Source organism: Catharus ustulatus, chromosome 1, assembly GCF_009819885.2.
Source record: "Catharus ustulatus isolate bCatUst1 chromosome 1, bCatUst1.pri.v2, whole genome shotgun sequence".
NCBI classification, from domain to species: domain Eukaryota; kingdom Metazoa; phylum Chordata; class Aves; order Passeriformes; family Turdidae; genus Catharus; species Catharus ustulatus.
The window spans coordinates 57,631,364-57,656,616 of record NC_046221.1 but is presented as its reverse complement, the minus strand read 5'-3'; the positions used below and the strand labels follow the sequence as shown (position 1 = coordinate 57,656,616).

The window sequence follows — 25,253 nt, the reverse complement described above, 5'->3', positions numbered from 1 at the left end:
GGGCAGAGTAGCAACACAGTTGTGTTAGAGAGGCACACAGAGTGCACTTGTAGAGTACCATGTGAGCATAACTTTGTGGCTTCCACACCAAAACTGGCTTCTGTCAACTCAGTTGGGAGTATGGACAAAGAAGTTAATGTCTTTTTGTCTATATGTACCTTTAAATTTTATCTTTATATTTTGTAAGTCTAGCTAGGTTCTTCTAAAGGGCTGGATGGGTCTAAGATGCCAGAGTTCTTACAGAATAATAACAGAATCTTTTCTTTAAAAGCATTTTTAGAAGGAATCAGTGATTACAGTAATTTCACGAATACAAGCCGCAGCAATTTGACAAAAATTTTGGTGGAAACCCGGAAGTGCGGCTAATAGTCGGGGGCGGCTAATATGTGAATAATTTTCTGACATTTACAACCCCAGACGTGCCGGCCAGGGTGCCGAGCCAAGCACCTGCCAGTAAAAGCCGGCATTCCGTGATTGTTACAGTGTTACTGTGTTGCCCTGGCTCCCTGCAGGCAACCCAGGGGGGCGGGGAGAGAGGCGGGAGAGCTCTCTTCTTCCCTCCTCTGCCGCAGCCCAGGGGAAGACTGGGGGGGGGCGCGCCGCCATTGCCGCAGTTCGGGGAGAACGGGGGGGGGGGGGGGGGGGGGGGGGCGCCGCCATTACTGCCATTGCCGCGGCCCGGGGAGCCGACGGGGGCCCTGCGCTGCCATTGCCGCGGCCCGGGGAGGACGGGTGGGGGGGGCGCCGCCATTGCCGTGGCTCCGGGAGCCGACAGGAGCCCCGCGCAGCCATTGCTGTGGCCCGGGGAGGCGGGTGGAAGCGTGCGCCGCCATTGCCGCGTCTCGGGGAGCCGACTGGAGCCCCGCGCAGCCATTGTCGCGGCTCGGGGAGGAGGCAGGGTGCTTTGTCCACGCCTGCCGCCGGCGCCACGGGCGCGGGAAAGCTCCGTCCCCGCCCGCCGCCGCTGCCGTAGGAGTGGGGGAAGCTTCGTCCCTGCCTGCCACCGCGGGGCAGCACCGACCCGGGGTGACCGAGCCCAGTGGCAGCGAGGGCTGGCCCCGAGCGGCAGCACCGGGCTGGGGCACCTGGCCCCATCAGCAGCCCCTAGCGGGCCGAGCCTGCACAGCCTTAGCTCAGCCAGTAAACCCCGCCCTCCCGCGGTTCTGTTACTAATTGCATGCGGGTCCTCGCTGCGAACGACAGAGCGGCTTATATTCGGGTGCGGCTTATTTATGGACAAAAACCGAAATATTTGCCAACACCCAGAGATGCGGCTTATACTCAGTGCGGCTTGTATTCGTGAATTTACTGTACTTTTTGCTCAACTCCAAATTACGTTTAGTAGGCATGTACATATAGTCAGAGATCTGACATAATCCTCAAAGTAAGTAATATGACAAATGGAAGCTGATGCTGGTTTTGTGTTGTTGTGTAATGGAGTTAGAATAATGACAGGACAATAATATAATAGAATTCTTCAAAGCTCTCACTCGACCTTAAGTGGAAGTAAAATCATGGAAATTAGGAGGACAATAAAATAATGCTGTATAAAAAGGATAAAGAAATAGTGTTACCCAAGTCTATTAGTGACATAATGCAGTATGAATGCACTTAAATTAATAACATCTTTTACCAGTAGCTATTTTTCAGTTACTGAAATGATGAAAAAATAAACAGTAATATAAAAATGAAAGTGATGTAGGAAACTCATTTGTTTAAATTATGTATCTATATAGAGAGAGGCATATGTATATATATGAAAACAAGCAACTGCATGGATTAGAAACATTTTATTCCATAAAATTTAATCCTATTAGGATGTGTTGCAGTGCCCTATTTGAAGCAAGTTGCCTGCCACTTGCTATTTTGGCAAAGCTAAGTAATATGGCTCCTTTTTGCTTCCTTCATGACAAAGAGGTCTTGTCATGACAAGGCATTTCTAACCAAGAGATCTTTCATGAAAAATTTCAGCTGTGCTGGCATGTATGCATCTTAATTTAAAGCTTTTTTAATCTGTGCTGTATTCTTAAACCTTTCCTAGGAAACTAATCCAGCACATCTATAATCCAGAGATCCAGAGGGAGTTTGACTCACATAAAGGCAAGATAAACATGTTACAGGAACAGTGTCCAAATGTTTGTCAACCACTTGGTTATTTCTATTGTCTATGGAGATCTATTTTGGGGTATTTTCAGTGTAGAAGAGACTATTTTAGTGGCTGTTGCAGAGTTGTTTATTATCACTGACTGGCAAATAGCTCCTCAAAACCAGACAGTATGATGATGACGTTGGCTATAGTCTTTTTGCTACTTTTTGTATTTTTGGCTTTTGATCTATGGAGGAGGGAAGGATTGAAGGGGTGGGGAGGGGTGCAAACCAAAAGCTCTTGTTGTGAGATTTAAACTTGTTTTAGTGACGGTAGCGTTCGACATACTTTGCAAGATGTGGTTGTAAGACTAAATGCTCTTTAAAAACATGAAGTGGCAGAAGCTCCTGACTAAACTGTAAGCAGCCACTACAACTGATTTCAGACAATAATAAAGAGAAGGAAGTTAGTTCAGGATTTATGAGATCTAGAGGCAGGCATACCGTAAGTTTTTGCAGCTTCCAGCCCACACTTTCATTTGAAATAATGTCTCACCCTGCTGAGCTACGTCATGAGAACTTGCTGCAGATATCAAATGGCACCAGTTGCTTTTGAAAGGCTGTTGTATTTTTGTAGCTGGGAATTTCTGAAGATACATGTGCAGCTAAATAGATTTATAGTGAAGATTTACCGATTTTGTGATCTACTCAGATCTAGAAGTGTGATCTCCTGCATACAGAGGAAACCTGTTAAGGTTTCCTTCTGGATCTCAACTGGACTCCCACACTGTGCCACTCTGTGGGACAGCTCTTTCAAGAGTCTCAATAAAGTCTGAACAGCTGAACGACCTGTAATAAGACACTTGATGGAGCTGCCCTACAGGGCTGTGTGTAAAGACCACTGCAGAGAGTGTAAAATTGTTAAAGACACTGCAGGGATGAAACCAGTGAACTCAGTAGCAATGGTGATAGACCACTGTAGCTTTACCATACTTGCTGGTCAGATTGCTCCTGCAGGAGTTACCATATATTATGGGGTGCACTTTGCTGAGTGCTGCTGTGAGGTGCTTTTACTAGGTTTGATGGAATGCTTCCTTCCTTAACTGGATATTCTTCTCTCACCAAACTAGGAGATTTGAATTTCTAAACAGGCTCTCATAGGACTGATAGCATACTAAGTTCATCTACTTCCCACCTCATAGCTTTTTCTTTCCAGCGCCTTGTCAAAGTTGTGAGTTGAATTTCTGTCACTGGTCGCCTACCTGTGCCCTCTCTGATGAAATCAGTCTGTCAACGTAACTTGTAAAAAGAAAAATATGTATGGCATACTAGGCTTTTCTTCCGCCCAGAAGCCTGAATTACTGTGCACCAGAGATCATCCACATGTATTGCCTGGCTTTCAGTAGGCTGTAGTGCCAGCAGCCAAACACATCTTAAATAACAGTGCGAGGCTCCCCAGGCAAACAGCAATGTATATCCTTATAAGATATCTTCATAGTCTGGCTTATTTGGGGGAAGGGAAGAGTCAGATGGGGAGGGTGAGTGTTGGCAAGTTGGGATTTTGATGGAAAGCTTGCCCTCTTCTGTATTAGGAGCAAAACCAATATGCATAGGTAAACACTGTAAAAAATCCTATAGAAATCTAAGATAGCTGTAAAGATGGCGAACTGTAACAGTTGCTCCAAAACAGATGTTCTTTAATGTGCTCACTCTTTGGCATTTAAGTAAACTTCTAGGGATGGAAGAAAAGTTTAATTTAGAGGAGCCTCCTGCCCTTCTTAGCTAGGGATCAGCTGCCCAACATGAAATAATAATGCATTCAACTGTCCATCTTCTGTTAAGTCACCTTTATCATCACTACATTCCCCAGCACTAACAGCAAACAGTGAGTATGAAATCTTGTATGAATTCAGAGAAGACTGATAGGGTCTTTGTGGCCTTAATATTTGTGCTAATGCATACAGTGTAAAAGGAACTAGAATTCTCAGTATGAAGGGTCCAACTCATAAAAAATGTATGTACCACTAACAAGGGATTTTTATGCACTGTACTTAGTGGGTGAAGAAAAGTAGAATGAGTCTATTTTGAATAAAGAACATACTTTTGCAATTATATTCCATCACCTTTTCTGCAGTAGCAACACTTCTTTTCTCACATGAGGTATTTGAAGTGGAAGAATATTCATATAGGCACCAGTAAGGAAAAAAAATCACTTATGGAAAAAAGAAAAAGGAGAAGATGAGACAACGAAAGAGGAACAAAAATAAAGATGGAAAAGAAGAAAATTTAAGACCCTTGGGAGAACTGGGATTTTGAGTTATTTGTGATTTTGTGCCTTAGTGTGGTAGGTTTTTGTTAGGTGGTAATTATAACTTGTGGTTGCCTGGAAGAAGTCCTCTGTAGCATGAATCACTTTAATAGTCTGATTTTCATTATAAAGAGTCATGGGGTTTAATGTTGTTGGTCCCAATCCAGAAGGATGCAGGTGCATAAATACAACCCAAGTTCTGTGCATAGGGGTAATGAGGACAGTGGTTTCAGCTACTGTGTATGTCTTGTGGGAGAAGATCCTTTGGGAGGAAATATCCCCAGGGACCAGGCAAAGACAGCATTCTATACTCAGCTGGCAGAATGACTTTGAGCTCTCCAGATGACTTTAGTAGCTTTGCAGTAGCAACTGTGAGGCAATTTCAGATAAGTATAAAACTGTGGTGTTTTACTTACTTAGGTACTGAATGATACACTTAGTAAAGCAAATCTACTCTGTTCATTCTGCTGTCTAATTCAATGCATTTTCAGTGCTGGATTTTTAGCTCTCTGTATAGGATATTACATTGACATATATGTCAATATGGTAAATCAATATACCATTTCCTTATCACACCACAAATATTTTCAAAGGTAAACTAGAAGGGCTTTGAACCTAGGTGGGAGAAAATTAAGAATGAGAGCTATGTAAGTTGACACAATCTGACATTGTAGAATACGTGCATGGCATTTGTATGTTACGCTGAAATGATTGAACAGTAAAATCATAACATCAACATTGCAATTTTATTAGGTTTCAGAGTTAACAGGTGCTAGTAGTAATTCTGCATACATCCAGAATTCTGCAGACTTGTTTGTGTTTCTTTGTGAGGGTGAAATTACCATGTAAAAATAAAAACTAAAAATCTGAAGTACAGGTAAGCAGAAAAAGGTGAATTGCTCAATCATCTGTGTGATAACCTGATACCTAGGGAAATTTCATACAATCCCAAGGAGTCGATTGTGTGCCACATCTTGGTCATGGACTGGAAGAAGACAACTGTATAACTGTATAGATATGAAAGGTCTAAGCTTAAATTCACACTTTCTAGTGGGAGAATCATTATTCTAATGTAGTTTAAGAGATTGATTTTCTTTGCTGAGGTAACAGGAATGTCTCCTCTGATAGCCATAGGACAATATCAATATAAAATGGAATCAGCATAAAATCTCAATTTTTTCTCCTACAAGTATTGTAAAATTTAAGTGTGTTTTTGATATTTTGCGTAACAATCTGATTACAAAGATTTTATAGTGCAGTAATTTGTGCATGCTTCCTCCTGACATGTCCAAACTCTGATACAATAGGAAAATTAAATTATTAATTTATTAAAATAATGAAATTGAGAGCCACAATGCAGTGGTTTGAGGCAGAATGAAGATTATTTGGAAGGAATGTTATATTTTTTTCATTATCGGTTGAATCTTTTTCTTTTGGCTATTAAATTTTGTTCAGCAAGATTGTTCTTGGTATAATTGCTGAGAGTTAAGGTTTCATTTAGTGAAGAGCTGAGTTATTTTAATCAGAGATGATGGATTTTCACACACTATACCTGATAATTTGAATATTATTAGTTTATCTATTTAATTTTCTTTAAAAAGTTCTTTTTCTTTTGGTTATAATCTAAATTCAGCTATATTTTGCTCTGATTGTTTAGTTTATTAGTTTTAAAAATCTAAGACTTTTTATCACAGGCACTATTTTTAATTTAATGATTTAATTCTCAAAGCTGTATCTTTAATATGAGTTGTCTCAGTGAGTAAGAAAAAAGTCTCCTTTTGATTTCTTATGGTTACTGAGATAAATACAAGTAATTTAATGTTGCATTGTGGAACTAGCTAAAGATTTAATATGAACTGTTGCTTGAAATGTGTTTTTTTATTAATGTTAATGCATTTGAAATAAGTCCTTAAATCTCAGAACATAAAATGAAAATCTAGTATTATTGAATTTGATCCAGTTTATTTTTCAGAGCACTGAGTGCTAAAGAGAGGCGATCCAGCATCTCCCTGGTTTTGATACTATGTGAGACATATTGAATTCATTCATGAAGACCATGAGGACGTTGTTAATATCCAGGTCATCTGCTGAGATTAGTCCTATGCTTTGGTATGAGCATGGGCTTTGAGTGAGCTTTGGTGCAGAGTTTAAGAAGAGATGCCAGGGGCACAAGCACACATGCACAGGAGGGCCAGGGTGGAGCTGGACATACAAGTTGAATGCACTCCATGCTGTGATGCTGTTCCAAACCATTTTCTAGTCAGCTGCAGGTTCCTTGCAAGCATCAGAGACCAGATGAGACAAGGGGCTGGGACATGTGCTGCATCCAAGGAAAGGTTCTGGGGAGCATGGGCAGGCTCACCTTGTCAGACCTGCTGTACCCCTGGGGAAGCCAAGGAGTCACAGAGCAGTTTTGTGTTCTGACCCATGCCTTCCTGAACAGTGGACCTAGAGCTGAGAAGATCTGCTAAACTGTGCTTATTTGGGAATCCATATTGGAGTTGTAAAGTGAGGGTTTGGAGCATTCTCAGCTTCACAGGGCACTGGGAGACACTAAGAACCGAGTTGCCTGTTGTGTTGCTGAAGATGTGTAAAAAACAAAATGGAAGCAAACTAGGGAAAGCTTTTTACAACCAGTACACTTACAGTTGTAATTTTGTATGAAGCTTGGTGGCCTTGAGATGTGGATTTGTTTTTTCCTTCTTATGTTTCTCTTGTTGTTTTCTCTTTTCTAAACCAGATACTGTACATCATGGCTTTTCACTTGATTTGTGGATTTTTTTTTCTCATTTTGGCAAGAGGAGAAGAAGGTTGCCTTTGTTTTACTTAGCTTTATTTAAAACAATATTTTATCTTAAGAAGGCTATTTTACAGTGTTTACAGTGCATTTCAATTTTTTATTCTGTCATGCCCTTCCAGTCCCTTGGTGGGATGAGAGGTGAACGTATGTATTATATAATTTATAATTAATTTATGATGAATCAGATATGATGAATACTGCTTATTAAATATTAAAACCTTGTCTACAGTTATGGCAGTACTATGGCAGTGGCACTCCTGTCTGTTTATACGGTACTATTGAGCAAACTCATCGACTTAGGAATATTTCAGAGTAGTGGCCCTGCTTCTGCCTTCCCCCTTCCACTTGTGCACCAGCAGTTGGGGCTGTAATGAGAGTAGAATGTCTACAAAACGTAATTGCAAACAGGGAAGGTACTGGTGGTAGTTCCCCAACTCCATAGGGATTTTTATGGTTCTTTGCTGACAGACCCCTCACTGAGAGAAGGCTGAGTGGAGCTGGAGAATAACTCAACAGGAGGTAACAGGAGGCCTGGATTTGAGCAGGTGTAAAATCCAGGCTAGATTTTGGTAGTCCATTTTTTTCCATGAGGGTTGGAATTTGGGCAAGGGAATAATTTATCTGCAGAGGTTGTTCCAGCATCTGGAACTTATCAACTACCAAATAAACCCAGTAAAACAGCAGCAAGAAACTGCAGGGGATTGTACTGCTGGTTTAGTGCAGTTGGTCTTAATGAAGGCATTTTTCCAAATTCTTGGCAATGAGTGTCTGAAGCAGAAATAGTAGAGAAATCAGAAATAGAGCTCCCTGATTGCTCTGAAACTGAGGGAATCCCCCCAGTCAGATATGTATTATTATAAGGCAGAAAAGAGAAAGTAGCCTTCTAACGATGTTTTGTGCTCTACCTTGCCCTATGTGTGTCAGTGAATGCAGTGTACAGCCAGGAAAAAATGCTGTCACTGTGTGATGCAACAGACCTTAACCCTGAAATTCTTGCTTCACTCTATTTAGTGCCTGCCCGGCAGGCAGATTTTCTTGCACATTTTCTTGACTCTTGAGGGTCTGTTATAGCAGGTAGATTAGAAGGGGCAGGGAGAGATCTGAGAATTTCAGTCATAGAATACAGGATTGAAAATTTCATATAGCATGTAAGACCATGTAAGACCACATGAAGGTGTGTGCTGTTTTCCTGAGATGACTGCATCATATGGGAACTACAGTAAATTCACGATTACAAGCCGCACCATTTTGACCAAAGTTTTGGTGGAAACTCGGAAGTGCAGCTAGTAATCCGGGGCAGCTAATATATTAACAAAAATGTGATATCTGCCCTTACCTGGTACCGTGCCGGTCCTGTCCCGAGCAAAAATGGTTTGAAATCCATGGTTTCCCATTGTTCCGACAATGAACCAATCAGAGAACAGCTTATTGCCTGCTTGTGGATGGCAGCGTTACTGAGGGGCGGGGGGTGTTATCGGGGTGAGTTACCTCAGTGAGTTACCTCAGCAGTTTGATAAAAGTGTGTGATTTTTCTCTGTACTTTTTTAAGTGTTTTCAGTCTTGTGCGATTGCGCGGCTGGCTGTCCTTGTGCAGCTGCGCAGCTGGCCGTACTCGCACGGATGAGCGGGGGGGCTGGGCTGGCGCGGATGGTGGGGGGTGGCTGGGCTGGCGTGGATGTGGGGGGTGGCTGGGCTGGAGCGGATGAGCGGGGTGGCTGTGCCGGCGCGGATGAGGGGAGGGGCCGGGCCGGGCCGTGCTCGTGCGGATGAGCAGGGTGGCTGTGCCAGCGCGCAGGAGCAGCTCTGCTCGGAGCTCGGCTGCCTGCCCGCGCAGCTGAGCGGCTGTTTAAAGGCAACGTGGATCCATTGGGAATGCTCACAAAATGACCACACTATTGTTCCTGTCTTTTTCAGCTTGTAAATAAAATTTGCAGGGTATGCTGCAGCAGCTATGGTCTGTGTCTTTTTTCACTTGGAAATAATGTTTCCAAGGTTGGCACCTGCCAGTAAGCCCCAGCGATCCCGCGATTCTGTTACTAAATGACAACTTTGTGAAAGTTCACCGCGAACAAAAGTGCGCCTAATAATTGGGTGCGGCTTGTTTATTGACAAAGACATCAACGTTGCCGACACACCAAAAATGCGGCTTATAATCGGTGCGGCTTGTAATTGTGAAATTACTGTAAATTAGAAGCAACAGACAGAGCATTTGAGAACTGAAATTTAAAAAAATCATCTGTGGTGAGTAACTGTGTGACAAGAATGTAATCCTAAGTGATTCCAATTAGTACAATGAAAAAGGAAAACAGTGTAATTAATTTTGGCTTGATGGTACAGTATAAGCAACTTGTGTTATGTAAAGACTGTGTGATCAAACATTGAAAAATACTTATGGTACAGATAACAGAAATCAGGAGTTCTTTGGATGGGCACCATGGAAAAAAGAATACTAAAACACAAGCATATTACTTCAGAACTTTTTACATATTTTCTGAGAGCTCAAGGTATAAAAATTGCAACAAAATCTAATTCTAATGACTTTTGTTTTGCTCTTTTCCCAAAGATTTCATAAGATGATTTAATGATATGACAGATTATGAGGAGCTTGTTTTAATATTGATTAAATCACACACAAAGACAAAATTCACAGGCCTTAAAATTGCATAAACAAAATTGATTTATAAGATTTGATCTTAATGGGGAGTGATATCTTCATTGGTATTGAGCCTCTGATCTAATATCACTTTATACATACAGTTGTGAAGATTGAGAAAAAAATATAACAGTATGTGGAAATTACTAAAGAAAAATTATGTTTACTAACATAGTGCTTTATTTTGCATAGGAGGAAATCATACTGAGGAAACCCTGCCTTTGGTCTTAGGGATGGCATCAGCACTAGGATTGTTATGCATTTGAAATAAACAGGTTTCATTGAATCTCACATATCTAGTTTCATGTTTCTCTTTTCATTTAACTTGAATGAGTAAACTGCAGATAAAAAATTTAGTGACTGCATCTCTTTTTGCATGTTACTAGGCAGTTGTTGGAATCCTCACTGATTATAGTAGGCCTGTTTATTCTCATTATTAAATGGCAATGGTCATTAAAATGGCAAACATTTCTGTAGAATTCACTTTACAAAATGTCAGCAACTTTGTATGTTTTTATTAGTTCCAAATCAGATATTTCCATAGACCACTTTTAAGTATTCCCAGAGCAATGTCCATTTCTGAATTTTTGAGACCACACAAAGATATTACAAATTAATCAGATTTTCAGATTTCTGCATAATAACTCTGCACATTTATTGTTTAATCGAATTCTAAAAATGCTGTTGTGATTGACAACTTGCTGTAGAGATGGAAGTCAACTGAATAATATGTAGCAGTCAATTTTATTTGAACCTTAATGTGGTGAAGGTGGGTTTTTTTCACATTTCCATTATTTATAAGTTGTTCCCCTTGGAGAATATATAAAAGAATTTGTTTTAAATGAGCTGATAATACCCTCTTTAAAATTTATGACAGAATTGTATCCTTTTTCCTTATAGCACAAGGGTGTGCCAAGAAACTGTTTCTGAATTATCTTGCTATTCATAGGACAAACATTAGAAAACAGCATCTTGTTAAGGTTTACTTAGAATGGAATTTCAACTACTTATTAGAAAAAAAAAATTACAAAACAGGAGATATCTTGTCAATAAGGAAATCTGGTGCCATTGCCAGGGTTTTCTTTATAAGAGACCACAGGATTCTTGCAACTACATTTGATACTGACTGTCATCTTACAACCTCAAAAATCAATGTGGGCCTGATCATGCCATCAGCACTGAAAAATTGGGAATCAGTTGAGCCCTTCACCCAGAGGAAGTGGAGAACTGAGATGTAGTTTTGAAAATGTCTTGGTACTTTCTTACAACTGATAGGATGCTTTTATTTTTCTTCCTCCCTTTCAAATGTGTAATGCAGACTTCAGCAAAATCTAGTAGGACTGGGCTGTTCTATGCTTAGCAAGTCATTATTGCTCAGCATATTGTTTGATTCTTGGATATCAATCATCTCAATAAATGCTGGAAATCCTTGGTTTCACAAAATTTTGTTCCTCCTCCACATGCAATTTAAAAAACAAGCTGTCATATGGAAGCATACCAGTTTTCAGTTTTCATAGTGCCTTTTTATTGTGCCTAGTAGAGCCTTTGCTGTCTCAGTAACTGACAAAAGAAAATACTTTATTAAGATAGAAAGTAGATGTGACTTGATTGTTTTTCAGTTAATTTTTGCTTTCAGATATTGCAATGGCTGATGCTCACCTAAGCGTAAAAATTGCAGTTCCCACACGCATGGAGTGCTCATGTACTGTATGTAAATTGATGTATAATACAACCCACATTAGCTGAGTTGATGATAGCTTCAGTTTCACTGCTGTCAGATTTCTGTAACTCTTTGAATGAGCTGGCTGGTCTGAATGAACGTTAGCATAATTTATGCAGCTGATAAGAGATTTGAGTGCTTGAGTTATTGATAAAGCATTTTAACATATCATTTTCAGCTTCATGTTATGTGACATCAGAGTAGAAGGTAATGTGGCAGTCCCCAGGCTTGATATTAAAGTCAATCTGTTCCCTGGATTTCAGAGGCCAGAGGAAACACAGTGCTGCCTGATACGAGCCCAGCAGACCAGCACCAACCCAGTCAGTCCCATCCTACATTCCCTGTTGGGCCACAGGTCAGTATCTTTCCTTTTAATTAATCGAGATGTGCAATTCAATGAAAAATAAATAACAGTGATTGATCATCTTTGATCTGTGTAATGTAGAAAATGTGATTCTCTTTGGCTGCATTCAGTGTTACAAAAAAGGAACATGTGTGTACCATGTATATTTTAAAAGTCAAGTTTAGCACGATTAGATTTTGTATGCTTTTCTAAAATAAAAGCTAAGAAGTTTTACATATTTAGGGAGTTAAAATATTTTAATTTCTTATTTAAATTACTTCTGAAATTAATATAATAATTTAATATTAAAAAGCCTGTGCAATTTTAATGCCAAATTATTGTCTCTGACAGTTATGTCTGTCACACAGACATCCTGTATTAGTAAAGATATTTCATTATCTTTTATGCCAGATATTTATTTTCTTTACAGCAAAGTATAGACATAGCAGTATGGCACTTTATATGATTTTAAAATATTTCTCATCTCAGTTCAAAAATTTTATCCAAGTTTTGCTATACTCTAAGAAGAAACTCGATATTCTTCCACTTCCCAGGACAGTCTTGGTCCACAAAGCTTCTGGTTTACACTTACCAGTGTTTTCTGCTGTTGTCAATCAGTATACAACCAGGAATTTTTGGGAAATGTTTGCATTTAGGTACTTGTAGGCTAGGTTTAGTTAGGTCTTCTTTTGCTCATAAATTATCTTTTGTGTATGTGTAATGAATTTTCCAGTCTAGATTCAGCTGGGATTGCTACTATGCTATTTGACTGAGACTTACAGTTTCAGACTGTCATATTGTCAGACCTTTCTGTGTTGGTGAAAATGTATGCTTTAAGGTACTGGAAGCAGTGCATGTCTGTAATGGAACATGAAAAGATCTCAAACCAGAAGGGTTGTAAGTGTGTAATACTGAGCTATACACAATAAAACAGGTTTGTGTCTGTGTTTTCTTACAGCCACTACTGACAGCCCAACAGTTAGCCTCAGCAGTAGCAGGGGTGATGCCAGGAGGCACTCCAGCCCTGAATCAGCCAATCCTTATTCCTTTCAACATGGCTGGGCAACTGGGGGGCCAACAAGGACTCGTCCTAACTCTACCTACAGCAAATCTCACGAACATCCAAGGACTGGTAGCAGCAGCTGCAGCAGGAGGCATCATGACTTTGCCATTGCAAAATCTACAAGGTAAGTAACTTTCATAATTTTTCTAACATGTTCTTTCACCTTTTTTATGCCATCTTTTTATTTTAAACTGAGTGATCTCTTTTTCAAATTAAATGGTACTCTCCATGAATTATTGAAAAGTAGCACCCAAATTGTTTTTGAATGCTTGAGAAATACTTAAGGGATATTTACCATTTATAAAAACATATTGGAAGTTGAGTTTTGGGTCTTACATTGGGTCAGTAATGTAAACCACTTGAATGACCTTTAGGTTTTTCTGTCATCAGTGATCAATGTTCTCTACTCACAGATCATGTTGAAATTTCAAACATTAGAATAATAGAATCATAGAATATCAAGGGTTTGGAATGGACTTTAAAGATCATCTAGTCCCAACCCTACCTGCCATGGGCAGAAACCACTCCCTAGACCAGGTTGCTCAATGCTTTATCCAACCTGTCTCAGCTGGGGCATTCCCAACCTCCCTGGGCAACCTGTTCCACTGTCTTATCACTCCCACAGTGAAAAATTTCTTTACAATATCTAACCTAATTTTTCCCTCTTTCAATTTGTACCTATTATTCCTTGTCCTATAGCTACAATTCCTCATGAGGAGTCTCTTTCCAGCTTACTTGTAGAACCCCTTCAGACACTGGAAGTTTACCATAAGGTCTCTATGTGATCTTCTCCAGGCTGAACAGCCTCAGCTTTCTCAGCCTGTGTTCATAGTGAAGGTGCTCCAGTCCTCTTACAAACTTCATGGCCCCCTTCTGGACTTGCTCCAACAGTTCCATATCATTTTTATGTTGGGAACACCAGAACTGTGCACAGTACTCCAGGTGGGATCTCCCTTGACCAGAGTAGAGGGGCAGAATCACCCCCTATGACCCTCTGGCCATGCTCCTTGTGATGCAGCCCAGGATTCAATTGGCTTTCTGGGCTGTAAGCACACACTGCTGGCCCATGTGGAGTTTTTCATCACCTGTCACCTCCAGGTCTTTCTTAGCAGGGCTGCTCTCAATCACTTCTCTGCCCAACCCATTGGTGCATCAGGGATTGCTGTGACCCATGTGTAGGACCTTGCACACTGCTTTGTTAAACTTCTCAAGCCACATCTCAAACCTGTCAAGGTCTGTCTGGATGCCATTATCCCTTCCCTCCAAGTAAGTTGACTGCAACACAACTTGCCTCACCACTGCTGATTAAAGCAGCTGTGTAAATAGAGATAACAAAAAATACAGTATTGCATGAAAATAACTTTTAAAAAAGTTAGAACAAAATCAGAGTTTTCTCATCTGTCATCCATGCCCCAGATATATGTTTTTGTTCTTGCTGTGGGAGGTCTGCTTTATCAATAAGGTTCTGCCATCTTTCAAATTGTTGAGAGAGTTACATGAGTCCAAAGTAACTGAAAAAGTTAATCTCTGTTATGTGTTCTCTCTATTGCCTGAACTGTACCATGTTTGCAATGGTTCTACCCTGAGGGATCTGTTACATTTTCCCTGTGGTCTAAAATCAGACTGAAAACAATTCTATAAGATCCCTTTTCTTCCCTTTTCAATCAATGTGTCTAACACTGTTAGGAACAGGACTCAATCCAAGTACATATGATATAAAATACAGATGTATTTATTTACTATTCCTAACTAAGTTGATGCTTCCCAGAATGCAGTTGCTGCTGAACAGAACAGAACAAAATATAGCAAGATAATGTTAGCCAATATCTTACACCAGCATTGTATAGTTTTAATGGAAGAGGACAGTAAAGAAAGTGATAGTCCAGTGTGAAAGTGATAAAGGTGTGAGCAGGAAGTATAAAAAGAAAGCTTTAACGGTTTAGATTTATTTATTTATTTATTTATTTATTTATTTATTCCCAATGTAAATGATACGAAATATTGTCCTCCCACAAAATGGCAATTAAAAAAATTAATACTCTGCACTGTGCCCTAAATACCTTTTAGTCATCAAACTCTGGTGGCTGCTGATTACCAGATGCATTGTTTGAAGCACCAGGTCCTACAGGTTGTCAAACAGAGAAAACAAAGAGACAGCTCTTGTGTTGAACAAACTCCCTTACAAAGTGCATGCATAGTACTCTCACCTGTTGGAGCAACTACTTGCCTTTACCTTGTGCATGTTTTAAAGTTTAATGTCAACAGACCTCTCTTATCATAGTTGTAAATGGTTTTCACTTTAATGTTTAAAATAATGTCTCTCTCATACCATTAAGCTGCACCAAAGAACCTGTCATTCATAAATGATAGATGAAAAGGACACACTAATGCACAAATTTTGCTTGTTTAAAATTTGAGAGTGCATGTAAAGTAGGAACAGGAGATTAAAAAAATAATGCAAGAACAAGAGCGGGTAAAAGCAGATATAACAAAGTGAAGGGGAAGTAGCTTTTTAGCGTAGGTGGATGATGAAATCTTAATGAAGAAACAGGCATTATAAAAACGTATCCTTCTACTCTGGAGTGCTCCAGGTTAGAGTTGCTGGGTATGTAGCATTATAAATAAACATAAACTTGTGCAGTTCTTACGTCATTTATTCACCCCGTGTTGCAAAGCTGGAGGGTAGGGATTAAGCCAGGCAACCTTTGCTCTTTAGTTTAGCCATGGATGTCTAATTGCTAGCTAAAAGACATAACTTTGCTGCCAAATAAATTTTGCAAGCAATGACCTTATGGGATGAAAAGGTTTCCTTTATAATCTTTACTGGTAGATAGAAGCCTGGGATCAAATACAGACTTGCAGGAGCAGCAGGTTCAGTTCCTTGTCTATGAACACAATCACACCTTCCATAATGTATCTGAAAGGAACAGATCTCATGAATTTATTTAGTTGTGTTGCTTGATTGTTATCTTCTCTACCCTTCCTTCCTGATCTTCTAAGCAAGTGCTACTGCCTACCCTCAGTTTTTGGAAGTGAAATTGATACACAAGGCAGCAAAGTAACCTAGTCAAGATAGCTCCTACCATCCTGAATCACAGCTCTAAGAACTACCATTGTTCGCTCTGTAGCCCTCTGTCCAATGCATGCATGAATGAAAATAGGAGTCAGGTGAGAGTTTTATGTGGCGTCATCAGTTCCATTGAACCTGACTGACTTCTGGTCCCTCTTTAAAAGTAAATATGTATTCTGTTTTGTAGATAACATTTTTATAGATATACTCATAAAAGCCCATCCTTGAAAGCATTTTGGTAATTTCTGCTCTTTTGGTGAAATCATACCATAATCATCAACTTCCATCTCTTAACCTCACTGTAGCAGGGTCTGCTTAGATAATGGGAGCACATGTTCTCATGCTGTTTTCCATCCTGTCTTAATTCTCCTGTCGCCACATCTGCTATCCCTAAATTTTCAGTGAGGTCAAGCATAGATGTTCTCAGCTCCTGTGAGCTGGGTCTTCTCCTGTCTTTCTTCTCTTTTAAGTAAACTTCTAAAACTCTTCATTGCAAACTACCCCAGCTAGGTAACTCAAAAGACACCCTGAAAACTTTTTTTGAATAATGTATGAATTCGGAGAAGTTCTGGTCTGACAGAGTACTTGAATTCATGCTGAATGTTGATCAAGGGAGTAATTCCAACATATATTTTGTGCTCCACATATATGTTTAAATTATTTTCTTCTCAGGAGCTTTCAGGTCTGGTTCAGGGTGATAAGACCACTCAGTGATAGGAATCACAGAAGAGATAGGTCAAATATATAAAATGAGAAAACAAGGATTTATTTTAAAATGGAGCAATTAGTGATTGCTCACACAGTATAATTTAGTGATATTGCCTATTCTTCACTTGCCAGTTACCTATGAAAAAGATTTTTTTCCCCCAAATGTGTTTGTGTTAAGTTGTTCAGTTGCTACATGGTCCTGATCTACCACTAAACTGATTCATTGCCATAAGTGAAAAAAAGGTTTAGACCAAATCTCTTCCAAAGCAACGTTTCTTGTTCTTCAACATACTTGATTATTTTTTGTTCACTACACTCTGTCATTTGCCATATACACTGCTATACCATATCTGTTCCCTGAGCAAATACAACAAATGTATGCAAACAGAAGGAACGGAGGTGAATGTGTAAATTCTTGCTGTGAAACAGGAAAACAGATTTTCTCTGGCTTCAAGCAAGGCAATTTCATATGCACAGTGAATATGCAAATAATAAAATTTATTGAGATAGAAGAGGGTGGCACAGTAAAACTATCTACCTTTGTGAAAACAGAAATTCCTGAACATAACACCTGTGGAATTTTGAGGTTCCACCAACAGTTCTTTGAAGAAAACAGTAAAACCAGCAACAATAACTTTTTACTGTAATCCACTAAAAGCACTGAAGATACAAGTTTTAAAACTATCCATGAAGGATGTTGTCCCAAGAAACTTACACACTTGTTTTCCCCTCACCATTTCTTTTAAATAGAGGTGGAACATAGCCATGCTTTCCTAAAATTTTGCAGGTGTCACAATAATAATGGTGAGGTTGTGAGAAGGGAAAAAGTGAGGCAGATACCCTACAAGACAGTGTGTTCCCTGTCTTCTGCTCTTAGTCCATTGTTTCTTGGCCTGTCTTTATTGACTTAATGCAGAAAGTAGTCTGACAACCTTCCTCTTAATCATCCAATCATCTTTCTGCCTTGAGGAAACTTTTCTATGGGCTGAGAAATTTCAATTTTTGCATTTCTTTTGCCAGGTCAGATTTCTTTCTGTTTTGGGAGGAGTATGTTGGGGTCTTTTTAAATTTAGTTATCCTTCTCAAGAGAATCTCCAAGGGACTAGTAGTTGCTTAATCTCAGAGTATTCAGTAATGCCTGGGAGCTGATATTCATGAAAAGACATTCTCTCCTTAAGCCCATCTGATTTTTATGTCTCAGTGTAATATTTCTGTATTGCTGAACAAGAAACCTTTTGGGTTGGGGGGGCCGAGTTGGTTTTGACTTGTTTTCTTTATGTTATTATTACCCTATGAATTTCCTGTTGAAAGAACTGAAAAATGGGAAGGCATTCCAGTCCTGGGGAGTTTTTAACAGCTGTCCTCTCTTTTTAGTCTCTTTTCCATGACAACCAAATAAGTTTTTTTAGCTAAAACATCAATGTATTTTAGCTATTCTTTTAGTATAGCATATTGTATTGAAATTAGAAAAAGACAGTGTTTTCTGTCAGCTCACTGCTGACACTCACTCCCATGGATAATAATCTGGGAGTCTCTCTGCAAAGGACTGGTCCAAATATATTTTATCACATAACAGTGGCACATCAGTGTTTTAGATATATGTGCCAATACGGAGAGAGGATGACACTGGAACCTTGAAAGAAATCAACAAGCTGGAGACTGTAGCCTTATGGCACTGAAACTTTGTGTATTTTATTTCCACTGCCCATTGTACTGTTCCTTAAGTGGATGTCAATAATTTATTTACAAGTCAAACTTTCGCAGTCTTGAGTCGTGAAAGAAATGAGGACAAACTATCTCTCTAAATCACTAGTGAAAGGCTTCAGTACTGAAAGGAAGTCTTGAATAGCTGAAAATGTGAAATCGTTAAGTTACATTATTTAAACAGCAGCAGGTCATATTTTAGCAGCAATACAATGGAAGGGGAAATGTATTAAACACCTTGAGGGATAAGAGACAGCCATTAAATGCACTGATATGGGTTACAGTTGATACAGATAATGGTAAAAAAGTAAGAAGGCTGTTTTTATATGGAGATAATCAAAGAGACTGTTGGGTAAAGACAATAGTAACAAAAAAAACTCCCAATTGTTTACATTCATTAGATCTTGTTTCCTCTGAACAGAGATTTGTATTATTAATTGTACAACAGATAAGGTAAACATACTTTGTCTCCATTCCTCCATGTACACACACCTTAAAAATCTGAAATCAGAGAGAGATGAAAAACAAAAAAGAGACAGAAAAGAAGTAAACTACAAACATCAATTGCTTACTAATCTAGGGTCCAAATTCCAGTTTCTTAGAACATTTTTCCCTTTTAACTAAAGTGATGCAGTTCCTATTCATTTGTATTCCCCTTCAAGTAACATGAAATAGCTTTCAGAGTCTACAGAAAGGCAGTGTTTCACTTATGTATTTTAATGAGCACCAATGTCAGTAATAATCAAAATGATGTTTCACTTAGAGGAATAGTTTATTCCCAGGTACTTTTGCAGTGTACTAACATAACCAGAACAAGAATGACAAGAACCAAGAAGAAGTGTTGCACTCATAGCAATTTCTGTGAAGCCCTCAAACCAAATATACCTCCCCTATCAGTGTATAAATGCTGCACAAAATGCAGTCGCTAGGAAGGGCTCACTTTACAAAGAAGGGGATAGACAACCCTGAAGACAAACCTCCCTAGCTTAGTACATGGAAAGAAATAAGAGAGATGTGAGCATCCATGAGCACACTGTGGCATGCACAGAGTGTCTATGGATTAGCAGCTGCTACAGCAGGTTTCCTCAGGCTATCAGCTGTATCCCATCCAAACTGTTGTAGGATAACTGAACTAATATGCAGAGATCCCAGAAGATGAGGTGAGTTATTTCTGTCAGGTCTCTCAGGAAATGTACTTTTTTAGAAGGCCTAACATTTGCTTTTGGAAGCAAATCTGCTCTTCTGAAGGTAGTATTGCAGGAATCTTACTGGGTTCTTTGTTTATTTGTTTGGTTCCCCCCCCATAATACAAGGCTCCTGTGTGAACGCATTGACCCCATGTTAATTGCTCATCTTGTTCAGTGGCAAATTGCTGCCTTCGCAGAGGGAATGTGAAAGGTTTAGGTCTTTATTAGTTACTAGTGTTTATTGATCAGTCCCAGAGTGTTGCTATTTGTTGTTTGGTTTCTCTGCCCCATAAGTTAAAAGCTTATCACTAGAGGCATTAAAATGCAGTAGTCATAATGCTTGTGTGCTCCACTGTTGACCTCCACCCAAAATAGACCATAGACACGCCTTTGTTTGTTTGGGGTTTTTTTTGCTACTTATGGTTATGGAACATCAGTGAGAAGTAATGATGTGATGTGGATCAAATTCTGAAATCAAACTGTTCCACCTACTTAAACATTGCAGGCCAAGTACTGACAAAACCTAAATTTCCAACTTTTATGCCAAGAAGCAGATGGGAAAGATGGAAGTAGTCTGTACCTCCCCAGCTACCCTGAAGTTTTCACCAAAAACCTATTTATTAACTACCCTTTGGCAGGTATGACCACTAAACTAGGAGTTGTGGCATGACTGCATGCAAGACCTGGTCATTTTGGGGAAAGTACACCTTTATTGAGCCCTGACTCAGACTGATACTACTCCTGGCAGGAATATTCTGCATGCAAGATTATAAATGAAACTTCCATCAACCAGAACATGGGTGCATTTTAATGCTGCGTTTAAAATATATCTTTGCACCTGTTTTGAGAAGCTTTTAATCTTCTTCTTGAATTTAGACCGTGACAATTTAAATTAATGTAGAGAAAACTCATTCCAATAATGTGAAGCACTCAAGTTACTGTAATCCTACAAAACCCAAGAAATTTCAAAGGCTAATGAAAAACCTAGCTAGTGTTTGTCACTCTGTTCTTCACCACTGCATTTTTGCACATGTGCTACATGCAGTAGTGGATCACATGCAAATAGTGTAGATAATATAAAAACAGATGGGTACATGTATATGCTATATACACATATGATTCTCATGCTGGTCCAAGACTCTCTGCTTCAATAAAATTGTAGAAATATTACCAGGATGTATTTTCAGGCTTCACTCTTAATTTCCTTGCCTTTGTTGATTTAAGTCAGACATTTATAGTATTTGTAGTTTAATTTCCTTTGTTTTTCCATGGTTTTGCATTAATAAAATCCCTATGATTCATGTTTTAAAAACTCCCTGGACACAGATTTGTGCTCCTGATTCACCAGTGAGATTCTAATCAAGGCCACATATATTTAGGGACTCATAAAAGCAACAAAGTCTTTATGGTTTATTCACACTACTAACTGGGTAGTGTGAATTTTAAATGCATAGAACACACAAATTAAATACCTGAGAACCAATTTTTAAAAATGAAATTTGTTAAATGTCTATGTGCTTCTGTACCACAGAGCCATACACGTCTTCTTTATGGAAACCTCCTTTTTTGACATGGAAAGTTCTGAAGCTCTTATGACTTTCTCATTAAAATCTTAATGTTTATGCATTGTTAAGCATTTTATAGATTTTTTTTTTAATTTGAGAAAAAAAATCTGTCTGCCACTGAGATTGCCTCATAAACAGAAACAGAATCTACCTGCTAACATCAGAAATTATAAAAGTGAAACTTCCTTCAGTTTTCTCATCCCCAGACTTCAATGAAATCTTATGTCCTTTGGGTAGAAAGTGGTACTCATGGAAATCTTCAGGCCTCCATTTAATTTTCCTGAAGCTAGAACATTCCTTACTGGAACAGAACTGAGACCTGTATTCCTGCTCTGCACTTTGGCCCAGATGTTCCATATGATGGAAGACAATTCATGCCCATTTTTTGCAAGTCGTCCCACCTGTAAACAGATGTGTAGACAGTTAGAGGTTCTGCTTTCCTAGAAAGTGCCTTAAATCTGTTACTGTCAGATGCCTGGAGTTCCTCACATACAGCTAGATCTAAATGTTGCAAACTTCTAAGTCTTGTTCTGGTCCATAGACATAAAAGACTCTAGGCTCTTTTTTCAGTAGCTGTAAAAATAAAGTGAATTTTCCTTATTTTTTGGACCTACAGTCATGTTTTCCAGCTCATAGAAGGACTGGAGTTTACTACCAAGGTCAATAAGTTACAGCAAAATATGGGCTCTTAGATGATTACCTGCTATAGTTTTTTGTTTGTTTGTTTGTTTGTTTGTTTTAGGGTTTGTTTTGTTTTTTAACTTAAATATTTCTTTTAAACTTACTCATCTGTAGACTTGACGTATCATAGACACTTTTTTTCGCTTAGTTGTGTTTTAATATGATAAATTATTCAATGTTAAAAATAAATCTTCATCATAAAGAATATAATAAATAATTTCCAATTATTTATTCTATTCAAGTAAATGGTGATTCTTCAGATTTACAGTGTCTTTTCCTTTCTGTTTCTCAGATCCCATTTCAATCTCTTGTGCCTTTTCTCATCCACAGTTGGCTCTGTCTATCCTTTATGCTTCAGCTTGGTTTCTTAAGCTAGTCACAATCCAAGTATTCCTGAATGTATTCTGTGCTGTGTAGCTGATTTCCTATTGCATCAGCAGTAATAACTGAAGAAGAGGTGATAAAACTGTTGCACTTTTACCATTATATCGGGCTCCTGTATTTTAGAAGATGTGGTTGTAACAGGGCATGAATCCTGTCTAAAAGGCAAAGAAATTATAGTAGAACATTTTGAGGAAATTCACTTATTGGCACCCTGAAAGTTGTTTCTTTTATCTTTCTGATTTTTAAAAGGATAAAACCTCTCAAGAATAAATTTTAACCTGCTTTCTGAAAACTGTTAAGTCTACCATCTGAACAGAGCAATCACTTTCAGATTCTCTGCTCAAGATTCTAGCTTTTCTTTTCCCAAAGCAGTGATTCTGAATTGTAAAAGAAGACTGTGATTCCCCCTTCCCCCTCCCCCAACACTGCAGCATCTTTAAAAAATGTTCAGTTTCCCAACCCCACACCTTTAATTTTACTGGTAACCAAATTAGTTCTCTGCATATTTGTTTTACTCTGTTTAGTAAGCGTGGTTGTTCATGTTACATTTGTCTCATATGAGCACCTTGGCCAGTTGCAAACAAAATTAAAAACATATGCGATTTTCTCCATTTCTCAAAATAATATAATTGGTTTTAAGAGTAAGACTTATTAAGTGTATTTTTATGAATTTATGTTCCCATGAGTGCCATTATTTTAAATTTTTTGGGTGATATTTATATATATTCAATATTCAACATCAGATAATTTGACTTTCCTGTGTTTGTAAGATAACCCACAAGGGAGAAAGTTGTGTTAAATAAATAATTCAGATAAATTTTATACTTCCATATATTTTAAAGCTAATGCAGCTAACTTTGAGTGGAATGATAACATAAGACACAGTACTATAATATGATTGATTTGTTTTGACAGCAGCCAAATAATTGAGAGTGAAAGGTGTCAGCACAGATGAAATATTGTGTAAGCCACATTCAGATGGCAACCCCAGCAGCAATAGCAACTGGAGTTTTATTTCCTTTGATATCACACTGTTACTCACTTCCAGTTTATTATAAAACCATGGAAGATATGCAGCTTTACCTATGATGGATGCTTTTATGGAGAGGAAAGAAACAAAAGTTTGTCAGACACTTGAGCAATAGATACTGACAATGGGATTTATGACAGATACAATATACAAGGGTAAATTATCTTAATCTTTCCCACTAGTATTCTTTCTTCTTTTAAACCCTTTTTTGTGGGCTACTGTTTATCTGGCATCTTAGCTCTAGCTTGGAGGGTGAGTGATTCCCTCCAGACCAGCCAGTCTCCGACTTGCCTGGCAGGGGATTGATGCAAGAGCAGCGCTGCCATTCCCCTCCTCAGCAGTGAAACTTAGTTTTAGTTCACCTCTTCTGCACCACAAACCACACAACTGCACGCTTTCTGCCTAACTGAGAGACAGAGTTGTATGTTTGCATTGTGGCATTCAACTGCATGGCAAGGATTACATAGAACTATAGCATCTTTTGAGTCCAGGAGACTGCAAGTGTACAAGTAACCTATTACAGAAGCTAGCCAAATAGACCAGCTCAAATAATGCCTGAACATATAACATGAGAAAAACCCTCAAAATTCCACTACAAGTGCATACCTACTACATTCCAGAACCAAGTGGAGAATGACTTCTGAAAGTGAAAATCACTTTGGGGCTTTCTTAAAAGTACATTGAACAAGAGACTATGGCATCCTTGTAAAAACCCAAGCTCTAAAGCTTTCTTTGTCCTGAAGTGTGATTGATTTCAGTGGAAACCAGACTCCAAGGTACAGTTTGAATTGAAATTTATATGTCCTGCCATTCATTTCAGAAATGCTCCATTAAGGAGACACAATCTGATGTGAATGACAAGGGTTCTCAGTAATGAGCTCTTGCTCATGCAAAACAAAACAAACTATGACAACCATCATGTTAACAAGATCAGGAACCCTTGTGGCTTTGTAATGTAGCATCTAATCTATATATCTATGCCTATACAAATATAATTATTTTACTTGAAAAAATGTAAACAACAGAATGGGATGAGATTTCCAATACAGATCAATTTATATACAGTCCCATTCCACTTGTATTCATTTTTGTCTCCTGATCTGGTAATTTCATAAATGGCATGGTGGAGATTAGAAACTGATGTTGAGAAACCTAGACCTACTGTTAGTAATACAGGAAAAGTTTTCATTGAAGTGGTGTAGGAAGGCAGGAAATAAACCATTGTTCATAACATATGTCTTACTCTAGAGCCAGCTGTATCTACTGAAGTATTTAGTTTAAAACACGTACAGCACACTTGAAATTAATCCTTCTATTTTTACCATTTCGCTCATATTTGACCTGCGCAGACAAGATTTCTCCTGGAGAAAATTAAACTCAAAATTGCACTACAAGTGCAATTACTACATTCCAGAGCCAAGTGGAGATACAAAGGACACCTTCAAGGCCCATACATTCAGTGCAAACCAGAGTAAATACTCTCCAAAGAAGAAACCCTGAACTGCACATACAGGGAGTGAGAGGGACTTAGGACCAACTGCTTCCATCTAGTCTTCTTCTCATACTGTAGGAAATTTCTTGCTAACATTGATGTAGAGATGCTTCAGGAAGAAGCAATTTGTGACAATTGTGCATGCAATGAAAACAAATCTTCATGGCGTATGATTCAGAGCAATATCATTTGGGTGAAGGTTTCTCTTAGAGCACTGAGTGCCCAAGTTGCAGGACTGTGTGGCTTATGTAATAACTAGTTCTCTGCCATCAGCACCTGCAGTTAAAATTAGCTTGGTAGGTCTGATTTTAGCCAGCAGCAGCAATAATGTTCTCTTCAGTAATTGAAGACAGAATGCTGAATGTGGAATGGCTGTATGTTTGTGTGTGCATAAATCTATTGATAGGCATTCAGATGGAAACAATGCAAGCATAGCCTTTCCAAGTGTCATGTTTTCTGT

At 38.8% G+C, this 25,253-nt stretch overlaps 1 protein-coding gene across 8 annotated transcripts in view; it reads left to right on the top strand.

Moving 5' to 3' along the window:
• The window catches only part of POU6F2 (POU class 6 homeobox 2), a 335,879-nt gene that overhangs the window by 136,194 nt on the left and 174,432 nt on the right, over positions 1 to 25,253 (top strand). For all 8 annotated transcript variants that reach the window (XM_033078340.1, XM_033078314.1, XM_033078299.1 and 5 more), the window contains exons 3-4: positions 11,830 to 11,921; positions 12,868 to 13,096. In XM_033078340.1, the coding sequence (XP_032934231.1) occupies positions 11,830 to 11,921; positions 12,868 to 13,096 (321 nt within the window). The remainder of the gene's footprint in view (positions 1 to 11,829; positions 11,922 to 12,867; positions 13,097 to 25,253) is intronic.